General features: G+C 59.2%; 1 protein-coding gene across 2 annotated transcripts in view; it reads right to left on the minus strand.

Moving 5' to 3' along the window:
- Positions 1–16,424, minus strand: part of LMF1 (lipase maturation factor 1) — a 62,404-nt gene that overhangs the window by 16,340 nt on the left and 29,640 nt on the right. For both annotated transcript variants that reach the window (XM_075994923.1, XM_075994922.1), the window contains exons 4-5: positions 15,628–15,776; positions 5,702–5,767 (exon numbers count right to left, since the gene is read on the minus strand). In XM_075994923.1, coding sequence (XP_075851038.1) covers positions 5,702–5,767; positions 15,628–15,776 — 215 coding nt within the window. The remainder of the gene's footprint in view (positions 1–5,701; positions 5,768–15,627; positions 15,777–16,424) is intronic.

Here is a 16,424-nt window from a genome sequence, read left to right on the forward strand (position 1 = left end):
ATCCACCAAAGACCCGTCCTCCAGCTGCAGGTCTGTGCTCCGATCATGATGCCACTTCTGCTCAGAGGCGCAAAGAGGCCGCTGTGTTTTACCTCCCAACCACTGTGAGCTCTTCCCCCTTCCCCCTTCAATTTTGCTCTTTCCCCTTTTGAGAAAAAAAATGTTTGAGAACAAGGACATTCAAAAGCAGCTCCATGTACAGGGAAATTAGGGAGTGACTGTGCAGGCTCAGAAGAGACCCAAGAAGACCTTGAGTCGACAGCCCAGGCTGACCCTCGGCACGGACACAGCCTGTAACAATCACAACCTGACAACAACCACAGCAACACAACAAACCCCGGGGGAGGGAAGACAATCTGAATCACAGAGTTACACACTGTTAGATTGAAATGTCCCACTTTTAATTAAAAATCACAAGGCACACAAAGAAACAGGAAAGTACAGCTTATTCACAAGAAGGAAAAAACCTATCCCTGTAAAAGACCAGGTGACAGATCTACCAGACAAAGACTCCACAACAACTGTCTTGAAGAGATAAGAAACCAAAAAGAAATTCTGAAGCTGAAAAATACAATAACTGAAATGAAGAAATCACTAGAAAGGTGCAAAGGCAGATTTGAGCAGGCAGGGGACAAAATCAGTGAACTGGACGACAGGACAGTGGGAATGACTGAGTCTGAGAAACAGGACGAAAGCCGAGCGGAGAGCCCGAGGGACCCATGGACTGACGTGTCCCACACAGGAGTCCCAGGAGGAGGAGGAGAGAAAGGGGCAGAGAAACTGTTTGCGGAAATAATGACTGAAAACTCAAATTTTATGAAAGACACAAACACCCCAAAGCTCGAGGAGCTCTGAGGAATATGGTGCCAAGGAGGCCCACGCCAGACGCGCTGTGATCGGATGAAGAGACACCAGGCAGGGACGTGAAGCGCGGGGAGAAACGGTCTCGGCAGAGGCAGACGCATGGCAAGGCAAAGGCCGGCACAGTGGTGACGACAGTGTGCGACTCCACACTTTGTTTTCAATTGTTAGTTTATGTTTCGGGACACACAAAGTATAGAGACGCAATTTTGTGACACCACAGCCGAAAGGAGCAGGGACAGAGACGTAAGGCAGCAGAGTTTGCATTAATATGTTATTGAAGTTAAGGAGATATAAATCCAAATTAGGGTGTTAAAACTTTAGGATGTTAAATGTAATCCCGACATGGTAATTATTAAAAAAAAAAAAGCTATAGAGTACACACAAATGGGAAAGGAACTTAAACATTTTACTATGAAAAAATGCACTGGATAGGATTATCAGCAGACAGGACATGAAAGAAGAAAATATTAGTGAATTTGGAGACACGGCCATACAAACTATCTAAATGGAAAGACACACGCACACACGTGCACATGCACACACACAGCCACTAATTAGAAAGCATCGGTGCCATGCGGCCAACTACATGTGCAGCCAGATTCCCTGAAGAGGAGAAAGAAAGGTGTAGAAAAAATAGATGAAGGAATATTGGCAAAACATTTTCCAAGCGTGATGAAAACTGTAAACCCACAGACCCAATTAACCCGGCAGACTCAAGCTCCAAAGACAGGAGGAGAACGCCGCCCTGCGCGTCATGACCAGTGACGGAGAGCAAGCCTCGGAGCAGCAGAGAAGACGCGCCCAGGGTGGACGAGGGGCTCACGGGCAACGGCAGGAACGAGGACACAGCGGAGCCTCTTCAAAGTGCTAGACCCGCCAGCCTAGAATTTCATGCTCAACAATCTCTTTCAAAACTGAAAGTGAAGTGAAGGCCTTTCCAGACATCGACGGGCTGGCAGGATTCGCCACCCGCAAGCCTGCCATGCGGGAGAGGTGACGGAGCCTGTTACGTGGAGGAAACACGGGGCCACACGGAGGGGTGAGGGCCCGGCAAACGGCAAACATGTCAGGTTATCTTCCAATCTGATTTAAGAAACTTTAAAAGATAATGTGACGACTTAAACAGCAGCAATACTGGCAAGGCTGTGCCTTATCCCACACAGGAAGTAAACTGCATGCAGTAACGGCAGAAAGGCCGGGAGGGAGAAACGGGAGAAACTGGTAGGAAGTCACTTCTGCATTTGCGAATCCAACTTCACCTGAAAGTGAACCGTGCTGGGTTCAAGACGCGCACTAGAAGCCCTGAAACCACCACAAAAACAACACGACAGGCACAGCCACTAAGCCAAGAAAGGCTATGAAAAGGAGTCATGGAAATATTCAATCAATCCCCTCCCCCCCCCCAAAAAAAAGAAAAAAGACAGAGAAAGGAATAAGGAACGGGCGGGAGAAACGAGAACCAGCAAACAGCGACCGCCCCTCCCCGCGAAAGTGGCATTCGATGCCCGTGGCCGGACATGGAAGGTCAAGGGCAGCGTCTGTTAGGCGGGTGGAAGAGAGACCTTCACGCGTGCACAGGCTCAGAGCCAAAGGCTGGAGACACGCCACACACACACCAAAGATGCAGACTCCAGAGCAGGACGTCGCAGGAGCGAAGAGGAGGCGGCGTCTCGCCCACGGAGGTCGTGGACTCTCAGACGCCCACCACTGAATGACGCGCACGGGCAGGCGGACAGACCCGCGGCCCGGCCTGCGTCTCCCTCAGCCACCGACAAGACAGAGGACAGGCGGCAAACGGGCCGGAAACACGGCAACGACCCGCCTAACGCCCACAGAACACAGCACACGCGCTCTTCTTTCCTTTGTTTCCCTTTTTTCTTTTGGTTTTTGCCAAAGCCTCGTGAGTCTGAACACACACACACTCTTTTTTTAAGCTCAAATGGAACTTCCACTAAGCCAGACCGTATTCTGGGCCACGAAAGATTCAAGGCATATAAAGCATATTCTGACAATAAAGGAATTAAGTCAGAAAACAACTGCGGGAAGATACCTGGGAGATTCCCGCGTGTGTAGACTCAATCTCGCATCTCTAACTGGCCCCGTGGGACTCACGTTCCAGCGTGTGCCACGGTGTCACGTCCTCGCCACCACCCTGGGCGGAGTGTTACCAGTTTCCAGCCGGGAAGACGGAACCTGCTGGGCGCACACAGCAGGGTGGGCGCGGGGAGGGGCCGCACAGCTTAGGGGCAGGAGCAGGAGCGAGCCCTGCTGCCCCCGGCCACCCCCACGCCCAGCGGGGGCCCGGGCACCTGCCCACAGCCTGTCCCCGGTGTCCCTGGCGAGAAGCATGAAGGTCCATGCCCATGGGAGGCTGGGCGCCCCGCGTCTCCTGGGGCCCTGACCAGCGTGGCCTGCCGGTGGGCTCCCCCTCAGGTGGTGCCGACCACAGGCCGAGTCCGTGGGCCCCACAAAACCAGCGGAGGTGGGGCACCCCCCAGGCCACGCTCCCGAGGCCTCTGACGGTCCCCAGGCCCAGTTCACACGCGGAACGTTCTTTTCTTACAGTCCATAAAACCGCCAGAGGACGAGCACATAAACCCCGGCTCCCAGCCACGGGCGTCATTCAGCCACAGCTAACACCACGGTTTTCACCGTGACATCAGCCCGGACACAAACCGTCCTCAGGTCACTGCACGCACCGACGGCGTGGGCCAGGCTGAGCCTTCACACTCGGATGCTGCAGCTCCCGCCGGGAGTGCCGGGACACGAATAGCCCCAGCGCCCAGCAAGGAGCCTGGCGTGGGGGCGGTGCAAGGGGAGGCCCAGGCAGCGGAGGCCCAGGCAGCGAGTTGTCCTGGGCAGCGGGCCTTGTCCCCTGGGGGTGGCCAGACTTAGCTCCCAGCCCGAGTCAGTCACTCCCGCCGGACCCCTGGCAGCTCCGGAGCTCTGGGAACCGGTGGGCCCAGCAAGGGCTGGTCTGCGTCCTGCGGTGGGACCCTCACCTCTGCAAGCCCCTTTAGGTGAGGGGCCGGCCGGGGGTGGGTACAGACGTCCCGTGGCCCCTGCATCCAGATCACTCTGCCCACGCCACCTGTGAGACCCAACCCTCCGGGCTGCACACTGGGTCCCTTGCTCCAGGGGTGTTGGGGCGACAGCCAAGCCCAGGGGACGCCCCTGCTCTGCCGAGACAGCCCCAAGGGTCTGTCCTCCATACCCCAGCCCCCCGACGGCCTCACACCCGCCCCTGCTCCGCCTGCCCCGGCACCGCCCTGCAGCTGCTGGCAGGGGAGGGACGATTCCGGTGTGGGGACGGCCACACCAACACGCGTCCAGGGGCGTCCGGAAGTGCGGGAGCCGCCTGTCTCTAGCAGACGTGGTCTGGTTCCCCACAACGTGACTCTTGGGTACGCGCTCACAGACAGTGTGCCGAGTGTGGGGTGCGGCCCCCGACCCCGGGAGGCTGGCACGGAAGGAGGATTCCATGCTGCGGAACTGAAGGGTGGTGTTAAATCTCCCTCGAGTCTGTAGCGACAGGTCTGGGTTCAGCTCCCCAAAGCAACAGACGGGCGTTTGCAACATTCGTGGTCCCTTTGCTGGAGACCCGGCTCAGGACTCTCCCTGGTATCAGAACCGTCTGGGGGAATCTGCGCCCCGATCCTCCTCGGTGACAACGGGCCTCTTAAACCTGACTGCTCATCCTGTCACAGCCGCTCTTGCTGGGGCCGGGGTCCCGGGGTCCCAGGACGGCCCAAGGACAGCCGGCTCCGGCCCCTCTGCTGGCTGAAAGCAGCCGGCAGCATCTCCCGCTTGTCGGAAGGCGGCTGGGTGGGGGGTGGGGGGCCTGGACCGGCTCCCCTCCTGCTGGTTTCTCCACACCGATGGTGGCCCGAGAGCCTCTGTGAGTGGCTGGCAGGGCTTCTCCGGGTGCGAGCCACCTAGTTTAGAGGATGTCCCTGCCGGGGGTGTGGGTGGGTGTTCAGCAGGGTCCCTGGGCCCCAAATGACAGCCAGGCCACGTGGCCGTCACCAGGGCGAAAAACTTGCTTCGTCTGATGTTAGCACAGCCGCACCAGCTTCCCTTCAGTACTGCTTACACAACACTGTATCTTTCCCACCTTCTTATTTTCAACTGTTTCTTTGATTAAAGTATGCCACACACATGCACGCATGCACACACATGCATGCATGCACGCACACGCACGCACACATGCACGCACACGCACGCATGCACGCACGCACACGTATGCAGGACATGCACACCCACACAGGACACACACATGCACACACCCATGCAGGACACACGCACACGGTGCTGGTCCTGCCCGTCCCAGTGCCAGCCCCTGCGCTGCGCCAGGAGCTGGCCGCGGTGGCGCCGGCTATGCTTGCCGGGCTTGGAGCTCTGACCTGAAACTCGGTCCCCGCCACACAAAGGCGGCTTCTATGCACTGCTGCGGGGACTTTGCAAACGACGGGAGTGGAGAGTGATTTATATCCCTGGATCAGAGGTCAGCTTGGCGAGGCCGACTCGGGAGCAAAACAGCAACACAAACTTCTACGAACTGCTCACGCCAGCCTGAGAGGCGGGAGGGAGGGAGCCGGCGGGGGGGGGGGGAGCTACTTGCGGATCCCAGATACTCAGCTCACAGGTGACCAGCGCTGCTTCCTGACACCCCCTCCCCCCTAGCCAGGGGCAGACGCTCTGCAGCCGCCTGGTGGCTGCCCCACCCCAGAGAAAGGAGGGAGGGGCCCGACCCGTGGATGAGGCGGCTCACCTGGGCTTGGGCTGAGTCCCCCCCGGAGCGGGACGCGCAGGTGCGCTAGGCGCGGGCGCAGCTCACCTCGTAGTGGAAGTCCATGCAGGTGAGGTCTCGCCAGCACGCGTCCCCCCGGATCTTGATCAGGCCCTGCCGAGGCAACACAGAACGGCGTCAGAGAACCGTCCACGGCCGGGCACCTGCCTGGCAGGAGCGGCGGGGAACGGGTTCACCTGGTGCCTGAAATGCTCCAACAGGTAAAATTCAGACACAGCTTCACAAAAACACATTCAGACCTTTTTGGTGAATATAACCTGACAAACACACCTTACAGGTAAAAAGAAACAGTGGCTTCCTTTCCATGAAGCCAACACTTCCTGTGCTTCCTTCTGATGCCGAGCATCACCACGGCGCCGCGGCCATGCGGCTCTTCTCATGGATGAGCCTGTGGCGCCGGGCGCACAAACCCCACCTCTGCTGACACGAAGAACCACGCCAAAGGCGCAACTCTCGACTGCGACCGCCACCAACCAGCCAGGAGCTCAGTGGGCCGGAGAGAGACTTGTCCACGTACGAGCCGTGGCCGCCACCCTCTGCAGCACATGAGGAGCCCCAGGCTCAGGCCTGCAGCATGTCCCCGTGAGCCACCGTGCCGCCCTGCGTCCCGAGGTGAGCACGTGGGCGCCAGCAGGAGACACGGGCAAGGCCACCGTGGGGGCTCCGTGAGCTGTCGGCCCTGTGGCTGCCTCAGCCTCGAGCGAGCGCCAGGAAGGAGGTTGCTCCTGCGCCTGCCTGCGCTCTCCTGGGCACGCCAACCTCCGACAAGTGAGAAACCGTCCCCTACCAGGGCTAAGCCACTACTCGCGACACAGAGACTCAGTTCCAGTTTCTGTCTCGTGCTCCCTAGCTGAGTTGGAAGGTAAGAAACTGCACGGATGGAGAAATAGGCCCAGCCTTCTCCTTAGATGGTGATTTCTGCAGCTTCACCTATTCCAGTCAAGTCCCGCTACCTTCATCCACCTAACCATTGACCCATCCACCCTTCCACTCATCCAACCATCTATCCAACCACCTACTTACTCATCCATCTCACACCCATCCAACCGCCCACCCACCCACCCACCTATTGACCCACCCACCCTTCCACTCATCCAACCATCTATCCAACCACCTACTTACTCATCCATCTCACACCCATCCAACCGCCCACCCACCCATCCAACTACCCACCCACCCACCCACCTATTGACCCACCCACCCTTCCACTCATCCAACCATCTACCCAACCACCTACTTATCCATCTCACACCCATCCAACCGCCCACCCACCCATCCAACTACCCACCCACCCACCCACCTATTGACCCACCCACCCTTCCACTCATCCAACCATCTACCCAACCACCTACCCAACCCTCCACCCACCCAACCACCTACTTACTCATCCATCTCACACCCATCCAACCACCCATCCAACTACCCACCCACCCACCTCTGGCCCACCCCCCGACACCGTCACCCTGGGCTCAGACGTCAGTCCACAGCAGGGCAGCCCTGGGAGGCCGGGTGCCCACAGGAAGGAAGGGTAGGGAGTGGTGGGGTGGAGCAGGGAGGCCGTCAGGGTGGGATTTCTTCCCCTCCAGGAGCCCGGCCTGCCCTCAGGCCGTCCCTGCTGCCCCAGGCTGTCCAGCGCAGCCCTCCCTGCAGTCCGCTGCAGGCAGACTTCAATCACGTCTGCAGAGCAGCTCCCAGCACGCGAGACCAGGGCTTGGCGGATCACCAGGGGCACAGCCCAGCTGGCAGAGGGCATAGTGGGGACAGGGCTGCGTGCGAGTCTCTGGGTCTCTGGCCACCGTGCGATCGGCAAAGGCAGGGCCTGTGCAGCGGCCGGCAGAGTGACCTGGGCAGGGCTGGGCGGGTGGTGGCAGTGAGTATCCAGCCCCAGCCGTGCGCAGGACGTGCAGCCCACAGGGTGGGGCGGGGACTGTGAGGGTGTGAAAGCCGAGAGGGCCGTAACCGCCAGACACCTGCAGCCTGGGCCACCGGGCCGCGAGCCTGATGTCATGGCACCTGGGAGTGTAGCTGTGTGGTGGGCACCCACGTGCGCTACCGCGTGGAGATTCGAAGGCTGAGCTGATTTGAAAACTGTGAGTCACATCCCCTGGAAACGGGGCTTGCTCAGCTCACAAGAGTCCAGAGAGGCGGCGTCGGCTGGTGCTCCCGCGCTGCTCGTTGGCGTTTGCGTGAAAACAGCGCTCCAGAACTCAGGCGTGTCCGTGACCAGGCCACTGACCAGCGCGGAGCCTGGCCGCGGAAACGCGCCGCCCCACTGCGCAGGGCCACCAGCGCCCACGTGCCTGGGAGCACCGCGCGGCTCAGAGCCCGGGCGGGACTCTTTGGAGACTCAAACCAGGAGAGGAAGAAAAAAACAAAATAATTAAAATGTCATTCAAATCCTAAGCTGATATGAGACACTTAAAAATCTGAAACATTCTTGCAGGAGCGGAGGATAATTATATTCCTCCCATCTAGCGATTCCTCCCCACGTTGCAGATGTCAGATTTTCCACGGGATTTTTTTTTTCTCCCAGAGCAAGTGTCAGAGGAACAAAGCCTTCTTTGAGGCTTTTTCAGCCCAAAATTAATTCTGAAAGAAACAGCACAGACAGGCCAGCAACGCGCCAGACCCGAGGAGCAGGAGCAGCCACGTCCCTGCCACCCTGGACTCGGGGAGACGCCAGAGCGTTCCGGGGTGATGGGAGGTGGCTCGGGGCCTGCGGTGACGGGGCAGCCGTGCCCCGTGTCCCTGAACACGCTTCTCTAACCCTTAGTGCGGCGGGCCGACATCATCAGCTCTGTAGGATATTTCGACCCGCTGCACTTTTCGCCCTAGACGCAAAAGCCTTAGTCGGCCCGCCGCACTGAGAGGGCTAAGCTCCAGCTTGCGGACGCAGAGCTCCCGGGCCCAGCCACGGAGAGGAGTCCTGGCCCCGATGCTGCCGCGGACACCGTTTCCGTGGCCCACCAGGGCCCCATCCAGACCCCCCACCCCGCCGCGCCCCAGGACCAGCGTCCACGCCGACCACTTCCTGTCTGCACAGGACATGGTGGGGAGCCCCCTGACCCCCGCCGAGACTGAACGTGGGGGGCTGGGGCCGGCACCCTGCCGCGGGCGTGGGCCTGTGGTCCCACTGTGCGCAGCTCTTGAGGCCTCGGGCGGGAGCCCCCAGGCAGGGGCAGAGCCCGGGGCCACACGGAGCCTGGACACCCGGGATGTGGGTCGCCGGCTGCCGCTGCCCCCCAGCAGCACGGCCACGTGACCGAGCAGCAGCCCGTGGCTCGGCTTGGCGTCTCGGGCATTCACTGCACACGCGGCATTGCCCGTCCCTGTGTGGGCGCCGTCCTCCCGGAAGCCACCGTGCTCCCAGCAGTTCCGCCGCATGAGTCACTGGCTTCACTGTGCTGATGCTCGTTCTAACTTAGAATCTGACGGAGCGGATTTCGATTTGACTGTTTTTTAATTTTGCAAACGATGTGCAATTAAACAGAAACCCACCCTGTGGACCCGGGACAGAATGCGTGTGCGTGCAGTAGGGCAGCCCAGCCACGGAGCCGCGTGGGCTGAGACTCAGTCAGGAGACACAACTGGCGCTGCCCTCGAAGACCTGCACCCCCACTGCTGCGCCGTGTCCTGGCGACCCTGTGAAGCCGTCCTGCCGACAGCCCACGGACAGGCTCTGCACAGCTGGGGGGCAGGCAAGGACTTGGACAGTCCGCAGCGCGGCGCCGGGGCGAGAGGCCTCTGTAAGCCACCGAGGCACAAACAGCCCGTCTCCCCCGCCCCCCCCCCCCGTGACAAACGCTGGACACCAGAGGCACACGGGTCGCAGCAGCTGTGCCTGGGGCGCAGCTGGGGCCAGAGGTCAGATGCTGCAGACCTCATCTCCCAAAAATTCCCATGGCGCCTCCGCGGCGCAGTCAGAGGTCTACCCCCCACTCGCGGGCGGGCGACGGGACGTGAAAGAGCCCTTTTCTCCAGGGCCGCCCCGCTGATGTGACGCCGCAAATGGGGACACTCACCCCGCCGTGGGGCTGGGACCAGGGCAGGCTGTCCAGGAAGTGACAGCCGCGGCCGCTCGGTTTGGCTGTCACGGGACGTGCCGTGGCCCACGTGGGTGTCACCGTGTCTAACGTGATTTTCCCGGGCTGCGACTCCAGTGCCCACGGCCTGCCCCGCCTGCCTCGCCCCCCACCAACCAGCGAGGCCCGTCTCATACCCTGGGCGCTCCCCTCCCTGGAAGCATCTCCCTGCGTGGCACCTGCCCACGCCTTCTGCTCACTGGGCCCTCCTCAGCCACGGGAAGTCCCACGTGGCACCAGGTTGCCTATGCGGCCGCTGGCGGGCAAGGACCATGGGCTCCCATACGCGTGCCGCAGCGTGCCCCTGCCTGGTCCCCGTCCCCTCCCGGGAAGGCCTGGCCACCCCCTGGTCCTGCCTCCCAGCCCTGCATGCCCACTGCGCCTCACTTCCGCCTGTCACCGTCGGTTACAGCCAACTTGCTCGTAGGCCAGGCGTGTGGCGCTCGCTGGGCGCATAGCACACTGAGCACGTGCGCAAAAAGCAAACCCCTGATTTGGCTCCAAGTCGAAAGGCTGAGCCACGACTCACAGGAAGCAAACCACACCCCGAGCGCTCGGCTCAGCGTGCTCTGCCGCACGGCGTGGGCGTTGGCCTCTCACCACGGAACAGGACAGGGACATCCCGCCACGGAGCACGTGCTTTCCAACAGGCCCAGCCCCACCCACCTGCTCCTGACCCACCCAAACACGCGGGTGCCTCAGGCGCCGGTCCGGCTCGCCGTCTGCGCAGCTGCCTGCGGCGGGAGCCGGCTCTTCTGACCGCCGCGTCCTGTTCCCCGCACGCAGGTGCCGCAGCCCATCGCTCTGCGGCTGGAGGACGTGGGGTTGTCTGCAGCGTCGGGTTGTCACGGATGAAGCTGCTGTGAACGTTCCCGTCCCAGCCTGTGCGCGCACACGGCTGCACTGCCCCGGGGAGGCCCCGGTGACGCCGCCGGCTGCGGCAGGGGCAACGTGTCAGCCCGTGCGAGACGCCGGCAGCCCCGAGGAGCGGCTGCACCATCCCCGTCCCGTGTGCGGGAGTCCCGGCTGCCCACGGGCTCACCAGCACCCCACGTCAACAGCGAGGGCTGGACTCGGCTGCGCGGCGGGCGCGGCGTGGCAGGACCACTCTCACGCCTTCATCTGTGACGCGTGTGCACGCCTCTGGTCCACGCTTTTACAGCGGACGTGCACGCTCCGGATGCTCATCTCTCATCACACCCCTGCGCTGTGAACATCTTCCCCCGTCAGTGGTCGCCTGCTCATTTTCCTAATGGTGTTTTCCCGCAAAATTTTAATTCCAACGAAGAGTGATTTATCAATACTTTTTCTTTTAACAGTCAGTAGTTGTTGTGCCCTGTCCAAGAAATCTTTGATACCCCAAGGTAGCAGTCTACGTTATCCTGGAAAAACTTTTATGATTCTGGCTTTTATATTTGTGAAAAAAAAATAAAAATATAATAAGTAAATAAAAATTAAACAAGACTTTCCTTTCTTACTGTTTTGACTTAGAGCTTTGGCCACTTGGCCACATAGAGGTTTTCTTGTAAGAACTTTGTTTTCCTTTTACATTTAGGTCCACGATTGCTCTCAAATAAAATTTTGGTATGGATGAAATAGCATTTGAAGCTCATTTTATTTTTCTATACAGATAACCAACTATTTCGGCACTCCTCGTAAAAAATGGACGTCGCTTTCCCACGGACCTGACGTGGTGCGCTGGCGGAGAACGGGCGGGGTGGGTCTGTCTCCGACTCCGCCCCCCGGGGATCTGCTGCTCTGGCCGGGACGGACGCCGCCCTGCTCTCGGGGAGGCCGTGGGTCGGGCAGCGCGCGCCCCAGCTCAGTCATCCTCCAGGGTCCTGTGTTTCTGTGCAGACGTGGATTCAGCTTGTCAGTTTCTCTTTTTAAAAGCCTGCTGGGAGTTTGATCAGGATTGGCCCGGGCCTAGGAAGTGGGCAGATGTCGAGCTGACTCACGCACATGGCATCTCCGTTTATTCTGTCTCTCAGAGTCCACGCCGGCCACGTCTTACAGCTGTTGATGTGCGTATCTTACACATCCCCAACCAGATTGGAGTGAGGCATCTAGGGCTTTTGATGAATGCAGATAGGACTTTCAAAATTTTGTTTTCTAATATGTTAATAGAATGTGAAATACTCTGTTTTTGGCATCGATCCTGCAGCCTTCATAAATCCAAGTGTCCATTTCAGCAACGGTTTCTCAGACCCTCTGCGTTCTCTACACGCACGATCGCATCTGCGAATAATAATTCACTCTCGCTCTAATCTTCCTGCCTCCCGTCCCTTTCGTGTCTCGTTGCACAGAGACCCCACTGCTGGGGGCGGCCGTGAGAGCAGGGACCCGGCGCGCTCCCGTCCCGCGTGGCCTCCGCTCTCCCAGCGGCAAGAGCGACAGGCGCGGCAGGCTTCTCTCGGACGCCTCCTGTCGGGCCGAAAGGGTCCCGCCCAACATTGGTTCACCGGACGTCTTTGCCGTGAATCTTATCACACGCTCGTGTGGCTCTTCCTCCTCCTCCTCCTGTCACCACAGCGAATGACCCGGACCTTCTGATGCCACACCTGCCCTTCGCTGGGGAGGTCGGCCGCCTCTGCCGCGGCCACGTCCGATCCGCCCACGTCTGGCGCAGGTTCCTGTGCCTTTGCTCTCAGGGAACGGGGCTCTAACTTTCCTTTTCGTGACGTCGCCAGGCGTGGGGTCCCTGTTACGCAGGTCACATAACACCATCCGGGGAGTGTCCCCTCCTCCAGTTTCCCAGGGCGCAGACCCAGGAACAGCTCCCCCGGCAGGCCCTGGGGGCGGCTGTCTCGGCTGCAGGGCTGGCTGCCTCGACCGTCCCACCAGGGCCTGAGCGCGTGGTTTCACCTGGAGCTCGACCGAGGCGGGCGGGGTGGGCACGTGTAGCCCTGCGCTGCCCATGGGGATGGGCGCCTGCCCCATGGCCGCCGGCAGGGCGTGGCCCTCATCTGGCTTCCAGCCCTGCGCCGTGCGTGGGCCGAGTGTGTCCCCAGACCACGCCGACGCCCTGACCCTAGTGTGGCCGTGTTTGGAAGGAAGCGGTTGAGGTCCATCGTGGCGGGGGCCCCTGCTCCGACGCGGTTGGTGTCCCGGTCGGAAGCGACGCCGGCACTCTCCATCCACCCCACACTCGAGCCACGGTCAGGCCCTTCGCCAGAAACCTGCCCAGACCGCGAGAGGACGAGCCCCGAGGAGAGGCTGCCCCACCTGTGGCGCTGAGTCACTCTGCCCTCCCCAGCGCATGGCTCTGTCACTCCTGTGACTTTAGCTGTTCTTGTGGGTAGGACGTAACATCCCAGCATGGGTTGCTCTCCGTTTCCCTAATCGCCAATGTATCTGAGCCATGTTCCAAGTGCTTTGAGTAGCCATTTGCATATTTTCTTTTGTGAAGTGTCTGCTAAAATCCTTTCCTGATTTTAAAAATCAAATTGTCTTTATTATTGAACTTTATGAATTCTTTATGTATTCCAGATACAGGTTCTTTGTCATGTGTGATGGTGTTATGAATATTTTTCTCCTAATCTGTGCCTTGCTATTTTCTCAATGGTGTCTTTAGAAGAATAGAAAATTTAAATTTTGATGAAGTTCCATTTATCTACTTTTTTCTTTCATGATTAATGTTTTTCTGTGTCATAGGAGATCTTTGCCTACCGCAAGAATGCAGAAGTATTCTGTGCTACCTTCGAGGGCTTTTATGTCTGCAGCGAGTCTCAAATCAGTCGTGTGCGTGGCACCATGGGGGGGGGCGTTGCGCATTCGCCCAGGTGGGTTTCCAGGTGTCCCAGCAGGTGTGGAGGTGGCCTCTCTCTCTCAGTTGACTTGTCCACAAACCCTGCCAGTGACATGAGTGTGGGACGACTGCCACACGCTTTAACCCCTCCATCGACAGTTGCCCGCCACGTCACCGCTTCCGTGACCATGGTCCCCTAGCGGGTCTCGGAGTCCAGCGGTGAGACTCCCACGGCCTCCTCCCTACGCAGCGTCGCCCGGTGCTCAGGGCCTTGGCATTCCACGTGCATCTAAGAGTCGGTTCATCAGTCTCTGAAAACACATCCTTCTGGGATCCTGTCTGGGGCCTCGTGAGACCCGTAGGTCAGCTGGGAACAGGGGACAGTTCAGTGACACCAGGACTAGAGTTCACGAACATGGTATAGCTCCTCACGCACCTGTCCCTTCTCTCTCAGCAACACCTGCCGGCTTTCGGGGCATAGTCTTGTATTTCTTTTGTTAAAATTTCCTGTTTTGTGCTTTTGGATGTCGCTATAAATGCTGTATTTTAAAAATGCCATCCTCTGACAGTTTCTACTAGCACGTGAGAATACGGCTGGCGCTGCCGGCGCCTGGAGACCGAGGCGTGGGTCAGTCCCGCGTGAGCTCTCAGGGCCTGTGACCTGCTCATAGCTTCTGCAAACAGACTGTTTTGCTCCGTTCTAATCTTCACGGCTTTCGTTTCTTTTTTTCTTGCTTTGCTGCACAAGCTGGGACCTTCTCTGCACCATCAACTGCCTGTGCCGTGGGTGGCCACTGCCTCACTCCCAGTCTCGGGGGAGAAGGGCTCAGGCTCCACCACGAGGCCTGGCTCAGCCGTAGGTGGCTCGCGCCGTCGTCTTGTCAGGCTGAGGAAGTTCCCTTCCGTGCCTCATGTGTTGTTTTTGTTAATCGTGGATGAGTGTTTAATTTTCTCAAATGTGTTTTCTACATCTATTGAAATGATCATATTATTTTATAGCTTTCTCCTTTAATCTGGTAACTTGGTGAATTACCCCAGTTTATTAATGCTTGGCCAGTCCTGCATTCTGGGTGAAATCGCACTTGGTTGATACATTACACTTTTTATGTACTGCCGGGTCCATGTGCTAATAATCCCTAAAGAATGTTTTATCTACGCTCGTGAAGAATACCGCTCTGTGACTGCCCTTTCTTGAAATGTCCTAGTCCCCACAGCCTCGGAACAACGTGTGGGAAGGTCCTGCTCCTCCGTTCCTGAATGTGTGTAGGAGCCGCGGCACTTCTTCCTCGAATATCATGCAGAGCTCATTGTTGAAGTCTTTCAGGCCCTGAGTGTTCTTAGCAGGAAGGTACTTTTCATCTCAATTTTCAGAACTACTTAGAATTTTTATTTCTTCCTCTGTCACTTTGGTAATTATTGTCTTTGAAGAAATTTAATCATTTTGTCTAAGGTGCTTAATTTATATGCATAAAGTTGCATATATTTCTCTTTAAATTTTTATTTGAAAAACCCCTCTAGGAGGCCGAGGTGGGTGGATCGCTCAAGGTCGGGAGTTCGAAACCAACCCGAGCAAGAGCGAGACCCTGTCTCTACTAAAAATAGAAAGAAACTCATTGGCCAAATATATAGAAAAAATTAGCCGGGCATGGTGGTGCTTGCCTGTAGTCCCAGCTACTCGGGAAGCTGAGGCAGGAGGATTGCTTGAGCCCAGGAGTTTGAGGTTGCTGTGAGCTAGGCTGACGCCACGGCACTCTAGCCTACGCAACAGAGTGAGACTCTGTCTCAAAAAAAAAAAAAAAAAAAAAAAATCTTTGCAGTGTTTCAGACACCCCAGAACCCGGGAGGAGCGGGGGCGGGGGAGGGCCGAGGTGGCTGCTCCCCAAGAAGCTCCCGGTGAAGGGACCCACGGCCGCAGCCTCGAGCATGGCAGAGGAGCCAGCTGAGTTCCAGGGGCTCAACGGGCCTCTGCGGGAGGCAGAGGGACACGCACCGGCTGGGCCTGGGAGGACAGCGAGCCACAGGCCAGCGCGGGGGACACGTCCCGCCCGCCTGGAAGCCGCACGGCTGAGTGGAGCCGCGAGCACGTTTGGGGCACGTCGCTGACAAACCACAGCTCTACTCACCGCGCCGAGCATGATCCTGAACACCAGCCATCGGAAGCCCCACAGCACGACGCGGGACGTGGGGCTGCGCCTGGGCAGGGGCGCCAGGGTCCACAGCGGGCACAGGAACACCCCCAGGAACCCCGTTTCCAGGAGCTGGGACTCCCATCCTGAAACGACAACCACGACACGGCGTCAGCAGAAGGTGACGTGCAGAGAGCCGTCTGAGCTCAGCCCCACCAGACAGTCCGTGGCGCGGGCCGACCTGGCCACCGAGAGCAGGGCACGCCCCCACCCCGTGCCGTCTGAGCTCAGCCCCACCAGACAGTCCGTGGCGCGGGCCGACCTGGCCACCGAGAGCAGGGCACGCCCCACCCCGTGCCGTCTGAGCTCAGCCCCACCAGACAGTCCATGGCGCGGGCCGACCTGGCCACCGAGAGCAGGGCACGCCCCCACCCCGTGCCGTCTGAGCTCAGCCCCACCAGACAGTCCGTGGCGCGGGCCGACCTGGCCACCGAGAGCAGGGCACGCCCCCACCCCGTGCCGTCTGAGCTCAGCCCCACCAGACAGTCCATGGCGCGGGCCGACCTGGCCACCGAGAGCAGGGCACGCCCCCACCCCGTGCCGTCTGAGCTCAGCCCCACCAGACAGTCCATGGCGCGGGCCGACCTGGCCACCGAGAGCAGGGCGCCCCCACCCCGTGCCGTCTGAGCTCAGCCCCACCAGACAGTCCGTGGCGCGGGCCGACCTGGCCACCGAGAGCAGGGCGCCCCCACCCCGTGCCGTCTGAGCTCAGCCCCACCAGACAGTCCGTGGCG

The sequence above is a fragment of the Microcebus murinus genome, chromosome 19 (assembly GCF_040939455.1).
Source record: "Microcebus murinus isolate Inina chromosome 19, M.murinus_Inina_mat1.0, whole genome shotgun sequence".
Lineage (NCBI taxonomy): Eukaryota > Metazoa > Chordata > Mammalia > Primates > Cheirogaleidae > Microcebus > Microcebus murinus.